General features: G+C 42.0%; 1 protein-coding gene across 1 annotated transcript; it reads left to right on the top strand.

Annotated features, from left to right (window-relative positions):
* The first annotated feature begins 8,103 nt into the window (after nucleotides 1-8,103).
* LOC125305407 (hepcidin antimicrobial peptide) lies at nucleotides 8,104-9,469 on the top strand. Its single transcript, XM_048260100.1, has 3 exons — nucleotides 8,104-8,392; nucleotides 8,585-8,674; nucleotides 8,863-9,469. Exons 1-3 carry the CDS (start codon nucleotides 8,306-8,308, stop codon nucleotides 8,959-8,961), a joined length of 276 nt encoding a protein of 91 aa, XP_048116057.1. The 5' UTR covers nucleotides 8,104-8,305; the 3' UTR covers nucleotides 8,962-9,469.
* Nucleotides 9,470-11,484: the final 2,015 nt, after the last annotated feature.

The following is an 11,484-nucleotide window of genomic DNA, read 5'->3' as shown; positions in this document are numbered from 1 at the left end:
GTGTGTGTGTGTGTGTGTGTGTGTGTGTGTGTGTGTGTGTGTGTGTGTGTGTGTGTGTGTGTGTGTGTGTGTGTGTGTGTGTGTGTGTGTGTGTGTGAGTGAGTGAGTGAGAGCCCTGTGTGCTGCTTCTCTATCTCTCAGGCTAGGTATGTGAAGAAAGAGGCCACCATTGCCTGGAGTGCTCACCATATTATCGATGGCAAGCGGAAGCTATGTAATTGCTACAATGCCTATAAATTACAAGGCAGGTACCAGTTAGCAATTGCAGGATGCTACTAGTATCCACAATCACAGATCATGAAATCCATTTTAGTTGCATTCGAACCAGGAAAAAGCTGCCAACCTGCTGTTTGCTGTTATGCTTTTCTATTTTTGTTCTGTTGAAGTCATGCTCCCGTTTGAAGTCTGTTTCAGTGTGTTTAAGTGTGGGGGTGGTCCTGGGTAGAGTGTGTGAGTAATTCTCACTCTGAATGAATAGCACATGAGCAGTCCCAAGGACCGGGCTGTGTTCTCATGCATTTTGAATTTATTTTTTTGGAATACTTTTTAATTGCAGGTGAAACCTGTGACCCTACTTCTTAACAGCTTAACCTGACTGAGAGCTACTTCCTGTGTGGGTCCTCCACAGTGGGCCATTTCTTTTTTGATATGCTGTTTGGATGAATAAATAACTAAATAAACATGGGTACTGCTCATGTTTTCGTTTGAGTCAATTGAAATTCATATTCATATCAGTCTTCTAGTGCTCCACGGCTACACATGCATATTCATACCAGTCTTATAGTGCTCCACGGCTACATGTGCACATTTTTGAGTGTGTGTCGTTCTGGTGCGCACCAGATAGTTCCTCATGTTCACCAGAAACATATATAGCGACTTGGTCCAAATGTATCCGAGGAGATCCATTTCTGCAGTGGTGGGACATGCCACAGTGGTATTCATGCTCAAATAATCTGCGGCCCATTTCACAACCAACAGTGTGAAACTCCTCTTCCATGTCAATTCACAAATTATCAAACTTACTCCAGAAAACAATAAGTTCAGTCATAAGCATAAGAACCTGTCTGAATATGTCGGATTAAAACTCTTAGAATCAGTATTGTTGCTTAACAGCATTGGGTGCTTGAATCATTAGTAATCATTAATGAACTATTGAGTGGTTTACATTACAGTGATTCTTGACTGAGTTCAGGACTAATTGTCTCTCCATATTATGTTGCCCTCCCCTAGTTATCATCCCTTTTTTTTTTGGCCCGTCTGTCAGCCGCCAGTCAAGCACACAGGCAGGCGTCTGAATGTCCCCCGTTCTGTTTGAAGTGGCTGACCTCTGACCTCCTGTTCCAGCGGCCAGGCTGTTGGGACATCGTAGCACTTTCCCCATCCCGCTCCGTCTCTCCGTCGCAGAATGCCCGTCGATCAATAACACCAGCGGAATCCGTTTTTAACCTCTGCATGTGTGTCCCCGAGTGCTTTTCCTCCGTGACAACAAATGGGATCGTTTTAATTAAAAAGTCATTCACACCCCTAACTCGGCAATCCACCAGAGAGGACAGTGTCACACCTGATCTATTGCGCGTGTCATTAAAGAAAAGAGCCAGAGTCAAGAATCTGCCACCTCTTTCGGTTCATGCCTGGAACAGCACTGCATCTCTTTTCGAATGCACGCTCCTGTCTACTGAGTACAAAACCCCGCAGCCTAAATGGGCACAGCTCTGTCACCCCCACCTCTCGACTTTATTCAAAATAGACAGAGAAACAGAGGCGCGCCTGAAACACTGTTTCTGTCTGTGTGTGTTTGTAAGAGAGTGTACTCTCCATCCCAGCCATAGTTATTAGTACCAGACAGCCATCATGTGCCTGCTGAGGTGGAATGATGTTGCGTATGGAAGCCCAGAGTTTGCACTGCACACACTCAGCTGACGGACTGAGCAGTCTGCTTGTCTATGTGTGCTGAGTTCCTTTTATTATAACGCATTACTAATTCATATAATAATAATAATAATAATATAGCCCAACAGCTTTATTATTACGCATTACTAATTCATATAATAATAATAATATAGCTCAACAGCTTTATTATTACGCATTACTAATTCATACAGCCCAACAGCTTTATTATTACGCATTACTAATTCATACAGCGCAACAGATTTATTCACCAGAGCAATGTGTCTATGTAGGGTGGTGTCATAGGCTAAATATAGTGCGTGTGTATGTGTGGGCCATGTGCATGCATGTGATGTGTGTGTGTGTGTGTGTGTTGGCCATGTAGACTTGATGGGGTGAGGAGGTCAGGCAGCATGAAGGCTAAGGCTGTTTCTGAGATGGCACACTGCACAATGAGCATATGCGGATCTCAACAGAAAAGTAGGGAGCTGTATGCAGTAACTATTACAGCAGCGTGTGTGTGTGTGTGTGTGGGGATGCTGATGTCTGTGGTGAACAAAATGTTTTTTGAAGATCATTTAGGTGCTTTTGATTCAAAGCATTTCTGTGTGTTTACAAGGGCCACTGTGTGTGCCCACTCACCAAGGGAACAAAAGCCTTCGTTGAGTCAGAACACCTTCATTGAGTCTTACAGAACACCTTGGTTGAGTCAGAACACCTTCGTTGAGTCTTACAGAACACCTTCGTTGAGTCAGAACACCTTCGTTGATTCTTACAGAACACCTTTGTCTTACAGAACACCTTTGTTGAGTCAGAACACCTTCGTTGAGTCTTCCAGAACACCTTTGTTGAGTCTTCCAGAACACCTTCGTTGAGTCAGAACACCTTTGTTGAGTCTTACAGAACACCTTCGTTGAGTCAGAACACCTTCGTTGAGTCTTACAGAACGTTAGTTCTTAATAATATTAGTAGTAATAATAATAATAATAATGAAATGTGGGAGAAAACAAATCCACATAAAAAAATAATCAAATGTACAAATCTTGGCCATGGCTGATAGCAGTCTCAAAACCCAAGATATCCTTTACAAAAAACACATGCAGTTCTTACAGTGCGTATGTTCAGTTTTACTTGTATTTCTCTGAGGAGCCAAGACCTTGGTGGAATTGATTAAAGAAATGGGTTGACCTCCTGAAACCTCAAGGACATTTAGGAGCTCTTTTGTAATTCTTGTATTTTAAGTCACATATGAGGAAATTCCCTGCAAAATATATGCACAAAAACAAATGTAACAAAAATATATAAATATCAATCTTGGATTACTGGCATGAGAAAATGTGTCACACATCTGCTGTTTGCTGAGGCATCATATTTCCTCCAGAGGGTGCAAACATAGCCCTTAGTCCAGAAGACGCTGTTGGAAGGTCTTTGAACTCGAGTGCCTATTACTGTGTCTGTGTGTCCCTGTTTTAATGAGTGGGTGCATGGTGCATAGTGAGGGTGCATGGTGCATAGTGAGGGGTAGAAGTTGGCCTAGTTTCAGAGGAACAGCTTGATATTTTTCATTCGTGAATGCCATGTGTACATGGGGCATATTGTTTGTGCTTATGATGACATGCATGTATGTATGACACGCATGTGTAATGAATCAGTTTCTGGTTAAGAAGAGGCATCTGTCTCAGTTAGGAAGTGTTGTTGAAAAGGGATAGTGATAACTCAGGACTTTGATGAAGATGTAACCTTATATCGAAACGTTAGTCACCGGGATAGTGATAACTCAGGACTCTGATGAAGATGTAACCTTACATCGAAACGTTAGTCACTGTTTTCCACCTATATATAAATTAAGCTATTTGCACCTATATATATATATATAAATTAAGCTATTTGCACCTATATATATATATATATATATATATATATCTATATATATATATATATATATATAAATTAAGCTATTTGCACCTATATATATATAAATTAAGAAGACATCTGTGTTGCACCGGCGTTCTTTTTACGCTAGTGATAACTCTTCTTAGAGACAGTTCTGGAAGGCACGGTGAGTGAAAGCAATGCATGTCAGACTGGATTTAGTGAAAAGAAAAACAATGAGAGACAGAGAAACAGAGAGGGTGGGGGTATTCCCAGGTGTGTACAAATGGGTGAGTAGGAAGAAAGAGGGGAACAAGGGAGGGAGGGAGAGTGTGAGGTCATTGCCCGACAACAGGACGTGGGGAGAGAGAGAGGGGGGAGAGTAGCCGTCCCAGTGGAGCCGGACTGTGTTTGCCCACAAGATTCCCCACTGATAGTACTGGCGGCACTCGCACGCACGCAAGCACGCACGCACGCACGCATTTTAAGTTTTCAGTGAGAACAGATTCAGCGCTCAAGATTTTGGATACAGTAATACAGTTCTATTGCTGTAAGCCGCTTTGGATAAACACGTCTGCCAAATGAATGTATTAATGTAAACATAATGCCTAATCACTATCTCACCATAATTATTGTAAACATAATACCTAATCACTATCTCACCGTAATTATAAATGTTTTATGTTTAACTGACCAAGGGTGACATCAGCCATACAGGATAGTGATGATTGTCATTTCAATGGCCATTCAGCTCAGGGATAGATAGATAGATAGATAGATAGATACTTTATTGATCCTCAAGGGGAAATTCAAGATGGTGGTGTACAAAACTTTATTTGTGTAAGATGACTGTGTGAACTTGACTGACCTTTGCTGATCATGAAAGAGGGCTGATGATAGTTGGTTAAATATGGTTAAATATGGGTAAGTATGGGTAAATATGGGTAACTCTGTGAGACAAAGCATCTATGCTTGATGTCACCTGATGTATGATTTGTTTTCTGTGAGTGTCTGTATGTGTTCTCTGTGAACACACATGGTGGTAAAGAGAGAGAGCTCTGATTTCATATTCGCATATTCAAGGCAGAAATGAGCAGAAAACTGATTTCTGATCTGATGCCAATCGGGTCATTTATCGACTCATTCATCAGTGCATCTGTTGACAGTGGTCTCCTGCCTGTCCAGTGTCAATAATGGCTGTCACAGGGTTATCACTGAATGAGACAGACTGACGCATACACAGCCAGAACATGTTTTGATCATTAGTTTGGTCATGACAACAAGGATATGTGATATTTCCATTTGTGAAATGTGTCATTTGATGTCAAGTAGGCCTATTCACCAAATGTCACAATTGTCACAGCATGATTGTTGAATCTTGTCATGTGTCAGAATGATGACAAATATAAACTTAAAAAAGTGAATTTTGATTAGAACCTGTCTTTACCAAATGTGAATAGGCTACTTGGTGTCCTAGGAAAATACTCTCTTCAAATAGTGTGATGTTAATTCCTGAGTGTAGGTGATCAGTTCAGTACATGCTCGCAAGTGTGTGGCTGAACACCTTGAGTGGAAACTGTAGATTCCATCCAATCAAGACTGGGAATACAGTTTTAAACACAGTCTAGATAGAGTGCTGGTCTCACAGAAATGACCGGGCCAATCCTGTAATGGCCATTTGAGTTAAGAGAATTATACAGTGTAGTTTGGAGAGCTCAATCCCATGCCTCTATTCATATTACTGCATAGAGCTCAGTTAATATTACTGCATAGAGCTCAGTTCACATTACTGCATAGAGCTCAGTTAATATTACTGCATAGAGCTCAGTTCACATTACTGCATAGAGCTCTATTCATATTACTGCATAGAGCTCAGTTAATATTACTGCATAGAGCTCAGTTCACATTACTGCATAGAGCTCTATTCATATTACTGCATAGAGCTCAGTTCATTGTGACTCTGGCCCTGCATGGCTTGGCTCTCCGGCTCTTTACAAATCCAGGTTCCTTCCATAGAATACCTCAATGAAGGTATTAAATAAATGGTTGTATAATTATTTTGTGAGAAAGGCTACAATTACATCACTTGTGTTAAATGGTGCGCTTCTTTCAATTTCAGGCCACACGTCTGGACTAATCGGATCCGAATGAGGAATTTCCAATGTCAGCAGGAGAGATGAGCTGAGAGCAGCCAGTGCAGGTTTTAGGAGACAGGAATTTCCCATGGAGTTTCCCAAAGAAAAAAAATGTAAACTATGTATGGAGATCCATAGGCTTATTTTAAATATGGTAAACTATGTATGGAGATCCATATGCTTATTTTAAATATGGTAAACTATGTATGGAGATCCATAGGCTTATTTTAAATATGGTAAACTATGTATGGAGATCCATATGCTTATTTTAAATATGGTAAACTATGTATGGAGATCCATAGGCTTATTTTAAATATGGTAAATATTCCCATGAATACAGATCACATATAGGCCCACTGGTTGTAGCTTGTAGCTTTCTGCCATCATTGTAATTCACAACTTGTACTTTCCTAATGAATGAGGTTATAATGACCGGCGCGCTAACGGGACATTGAAAGACCAGGCTACGCGAAACTTGGTGGGCTCGTAGGAACCACTGATTTTTGTTTTGATCCTTCGCCAACCCGCTGCACCAGACCCCCCAAAAGGGACCGCAGGGCCTAGAATGACCTAATTGTTTTTGTATGTTGGTCTCAAGGGGCCATGTCAACCCATCCCATATTCACTTGAGGTATAGTGCCACCTAGTTAAAAATAAAAAACAAAAAAGAGGTGTTGTAATCGCAGGTATCTTTGGCTGACATGTTCAAAACGGCATAAAATTTGACGTGTAGGATCATTATGACACCCTCTGAATGCATGCATTTTGTGGAATTCTGTTCATGGTGGGTTCACACAATAAATGAATATATGTGTAAATTTAGTGACTGTACACCAATCGGTTGGACACTTTTTTCTGTGAATATCTCGAGAACCATAGGGCCTATAACCTGACTCTCGCCAGATGAATTTCGCTCCGCCTAGCTCCACTCACATACATCTGGGATCGGTTCCATTGAGAGTGATTACGGCACCAGATTTTATGGTAGAGCCAATCAGGACGCAGGGCGGGAGTTTCATAGATGTGACATAGCGTAGAAGCGACTGTGAGACTGTTCTCAGCGTCAAGTGTGGGCTTCGATGTGAGTGGTTGAAGTAGCACGTCAATAGATGATGGACAAGTGGCTTATTCAATCATATGCAAGGATTTTTGATTAGATCCAGCCTTCTGAAGCACCTCTCCAATAGATCGATCCCAGATGGATGAGTGGAGCTAGGCGGTTACAGGGCCTAGGCCTGAAGTCTACACCAATCGGCCTGTACATGGTCGCACACACACATAAACACACACAGGCACGCATACACTTACATAAACATACATGCACATACACACACATAGGTAGGCACACAGGCACGCATGGTATGCCGTGCACACACTCATCCACACGCATGCACACTGAGTGGCGCTTATATTTTGGACAGCTATGCCGTAGGCTACATATATTTCAGTAATTTGGACCTCTGAAGTCCGCCATCTTTGCCCTATATGGGACAAGGTAGCACCCTACCAGGGTTATCACAGCACAGTAGCCTAATGTAGGTAGCACCCTACCAGGGTTATCACAGCACAGTAGCCTAATGTAGGTAGCATCCTATCAGGGTTATTGATATCCTATCCTATAGGCTAATGAAATTTCTCCCTTCACTGTCCCTTTGCGTGGTGTTTTTGCATTTCTCTGTCTGCCGATGAGATGAAGTCAGCTTTTGTGACTCACGTGTATATTCATGTAAAAGATTCATACATTAGTATGTTTTGGTAGTGGCCAGTGTTGGGGGGATCCACTGATGACTTCTAATGGCATCCTCACACAACACACACACACACACACACACACGCACACACACAGAGACACACACACACACACAGAGACACACAGGTAACTAGCTGGCTCTTGAGCATAAGACATTTCATTACTGATAAATCCTTTTATGAGTCCATGACAATAAACTTGAACTTGATCTTGAATTTAATATTGGCTGTGAATGGCTGGCAGGCTATTGATCAGAACACCGTTTTTCCTGCCAGTAGCCTAGTTCAAAACCCTGGTTTTGTGATGTAACCGCTGCACCTCTTTTCCAGTCAAAGTCAAAAATTCCCAAATCCCAACCAAGTTGAGCAATAGGTTACGAGAAGAGGTTGGGCAGCTCTAGAGGGCGGGAATAAGGTTCTCACCAAATGGCCATAAATAGCCGTGCACATCACTCTAGCCAGTATGACAAGGAGGAACTTCTACAGCAACAACAGACAACTATAAAAACTTTCCTGAGACCTCCCAGTCGTCTTTGTCAGATTCAAGAAAACTTTAAAACGGGGACTAAATTAGCAGATTAAAGGCCTACACTAAGAGAAAAACAACACATAACCCAGGAACGTCAATATTGGAACAAAGTCAGAAGGCATCAGAACTTAGAATGAGATTCTTCACAACAGTCATTGCTGCCATGGTAGTGGTCGCCTGTATTAGCATATCAGGCAGTGCTGCTGTTCCTTTCTCTGAGGTGAGTTGAAATAAGTGATTTTTTCATCATTTCTTTGCGGTAGCCTACTTCAAATGTTATGCAGCCGTCATAAAACGCATGCAAGGTTTCACGTATCAGATAGAGTCATTTTAACCCGGTTTGTCTGCACTGCTCTGTAATTAAACACTTTACCCACACTCAGGTGTAATTAAACACTTTACCCACGCTCAGGTGCAGACCGGGGAGACTGGGCAGACATGGAGACCCACGACAGAAACACAGGAGCTCGCAGTGACATCACCAGAAGTCACGAATCCCCTGGTATGTAGGCTACTGCTAAAGGCTCAACGAATAGCCAAACACAATTAGCCTTTCTCTTGTAATCTAGGACGCTGTGCCTTCCCTAAGGGACCTGAATTATTATGAAATCACAATTTGCTTTGATGTGTTGACGCGTCATCGCACACAGTAAACCTGTTTAACACCCATCCTCTCACTTCTCTTCAAAGGCCCTCTTCAGGACAAAACGTCAGAGTCACCTGTCTATGTGCCGGTACTGCTGCAACTGCTGCCGCAACAAGGGATGTGGATACTGCTGCAAGTTCTGAGACCCGCGGACATTGAGGCGGCCGTCGAGACTTTACCGTCACGCACAAGGCTTATTGATGCCGTTTCTTTCTAAAGCAGTGGTGGAATTCGAAGACGAATGTGGGCAGCCAGATCCTTTGAAAAGCCCGGACTGGAACCGACTGCTTTTTGACGGTTGTCAGTTCCTTTCAAATTCGGCTCAGGAGTCTTTCCTGACCACTTGTGCCGGGATCCTCCGTATGGAACCTTTGCAGCCTACCTAACATGAGTACACTCTATTAGCTCTCTTCCAGCTCATTTTCTTAACCAGGAGTCTATGACAAATTGTGATGTCATTCAAAACAGTAGGGTTTTGTTCACTATTTGCTGAACCTTTTGTAATATTTAAATTATTTTGTACCTGACTTTTTTGTATATTATCTGTTAACTTTTCCCAGAAATGGTTCAGTGTAAATAGTTTAATTATTGCTTATGTATAAATGATGCAAACTAAGTGAGGTTTTCTAATAAACACAGTATACATCAGTACACTTACATGTCATTCTTGTTCTCGGAATGTGCAGGCCTATATAGCCTGCCCTGGATGATCCTAAATATATATAGCTCTATAGCCCTGGATGAGCCTAAATATATATAGCTATATAGCCCTGGATGATCCTAAATATATATAGCTCTATAGCCCTGGATGATCCTAAATATATATAGACCTGTATGATCCTAAGATTGTGATTACTGGCTTGTAAACACATTGGTTCTATAGCTCAACTCAAGCAGTGCATTTGCCTAAATTACAAAATTGCTCAATGCTGTAGTCCTATCTGGACCTTGTTGATGACAGGCGCTTTAGGCTAAACCATGCTGGCCTATGCGCATTAGGCTACATGTAGGCTATGTTCGTTCAAATATGGTCATAATATGATTGACCTATTCTAATGGATTATTCTGGAAGCAATTCATTGAGCTAACCTTTCACACATGAGCACATAGTTTCTATCCCTCATCTTCCCTGAATTCGCTTCATCAAATGGTGAAAATCTGCTTGAAATTGCGTGCATGACACGTTGGAATGACCAAGAGATCAAGACAAATGTTACAGCATACAGTGAATAACATTTAACACATGGTCGGCGCCACACATTTTGGGGTGCTTTGCGTAAAACAGGTTGACCGTCTCCATCACAATTTCCTACCCCAACATTATTCACATCGTCATTTCATTTGCATTTATATCACTTCCACCACCAAATTGCATGCTGCGCGTGTCAGGTGTTGAGACGATGCTGTGGAGATTCTTAAGTAGAATGAATGGTGCTTGTAATGAAGTTGAACGAGCCGCACAAACACGCCGCCCGGCCACTCCTCTCCGCGGCTTCAAGCGGCACCTGGAGTCGTTAGTTTTAATTAGCCGAAGGGAGTGATGGTTACACTCGCCCGCCCCCCACATCCCTCTCCTCACCAGAGAGCCCTGGTCCAGCAGCAGGATTGGCCTTCATGGCTTTTTCAAAATGTTTGTATTCCTGTCGACGCGGTGGAGCTGAAGACAGCTTGGTGATCAGGCAGCTCAATGAAGTGAATTATTTTGTGTTTGTGGTGGGCTTAGTTCGGCGACGCCATTATGTCCTGTCAAACTGTATTTCTGTTCAGTTGTGTGTGTGTGTGTGTGAGAGAGAGAGAGAGAGAGATAAAACGAGAGGTGCCCAATTAATTAATACGCTGTGATCTGCAATACAAGTACTTCAGAATTTAGCCAGGGCGTTTTATTGGTATGGGTACTGAAGAAAATAATTTCAAGTGTTTGTGTGTAATAACCAACCTTGGCATTTATGTTTATCTGTACAACATGGTTGAAGCTGCGTGACTCTTTTACCAACAAATATCATTGTTCTCTCTCCAATACAGCACGTATTCAGTCAGTAGTCACACAATAGGCGGTCTCACTGGGCTTCTGTCACTGTCCCACTGCTAATTCAACACTGCATAGAACTCTGCACACTGCATAGAACTCATACTGCATAGAACTCATCCTGCATAGAACTCATCCTGCATAGAACTCATACTGCATAGAACTGTTTCAACTTGTATATCCGGTTGCACTTAACCTGACGGTATCTACATATAAGAGTTACATGACATTGTCATGAACGTGTCATAAGTATTAGAAACAAGTCATAAACATTTATGACATAAGGCTTCCGTCCTCGCTTCTGTCAAGTGTCATTCGGTTTTTCTCATGACAAGTTATGACAGTGTCACGTCACTCTTATGTAGATACCGTCAAGTAAAGTGTTACCGTAACCGCACATTTATAGTTGCGTTCTGATCCCTGTTGTAGTCAGGCTTCTCTTTTACATCAAGAGAACATGTGCCCCTTTTAGCATCAGTGAAGCACACATTTAAAATAGATGATGTGTCTACTCTGATCCTATGCAGTTGTATTTCCTCACCTAGTTCAAATACAGGGCTTTAGAGCAACCAGACACCCCCACTGATTTCATTTAAATGCAAAGTCTTATCTGAGCTTTGGGAACTGGAACTTTTAGCTT

The sequence above is a fragment of the Alosa alosa genome, chromosome 13 (genome assembly GCF_017589495.1).
Source record: "Alosa alosa isolate M-15738 ecotype Scorff River chromosome 13, AALO_Geno_1.1, whole genome shotgun sequence".
Lineage (NCBI taxonomy): Eukaryota > Metazoa > Chordata > Actinopteri > Clupeiformes > Clupeidae > Alosa > Alosa alosa.
Note: the sequence above shows the minus strand (reverse complement) of the source record. Positions and strands in the feature narration are given on the sequence as shown.

Coding starts and splice junctions, on each gene's coding strand:
- LOC125305407 (XM_048260100.1), top strand. CDS start 8,306: ATGAGATTCTTCACAACAGTCATTGCTGCCATGGTAGTGGTCGCCTGT. Junction 8,393..8,584: donor CTGCTGTTCCTTTCTCTGAG/GTGAGTTGAAAT, acceptor ACCCACGCTCAG/GTGCAGACCGGGGAGACTGG. Junction 8,675..8,862: donor CAGAAGTCACGAATCCCCTG/GTATGTAGGCTA, acceptor TTCTCTTCAAAG/GCCCTCTTCAGGACAAAACG.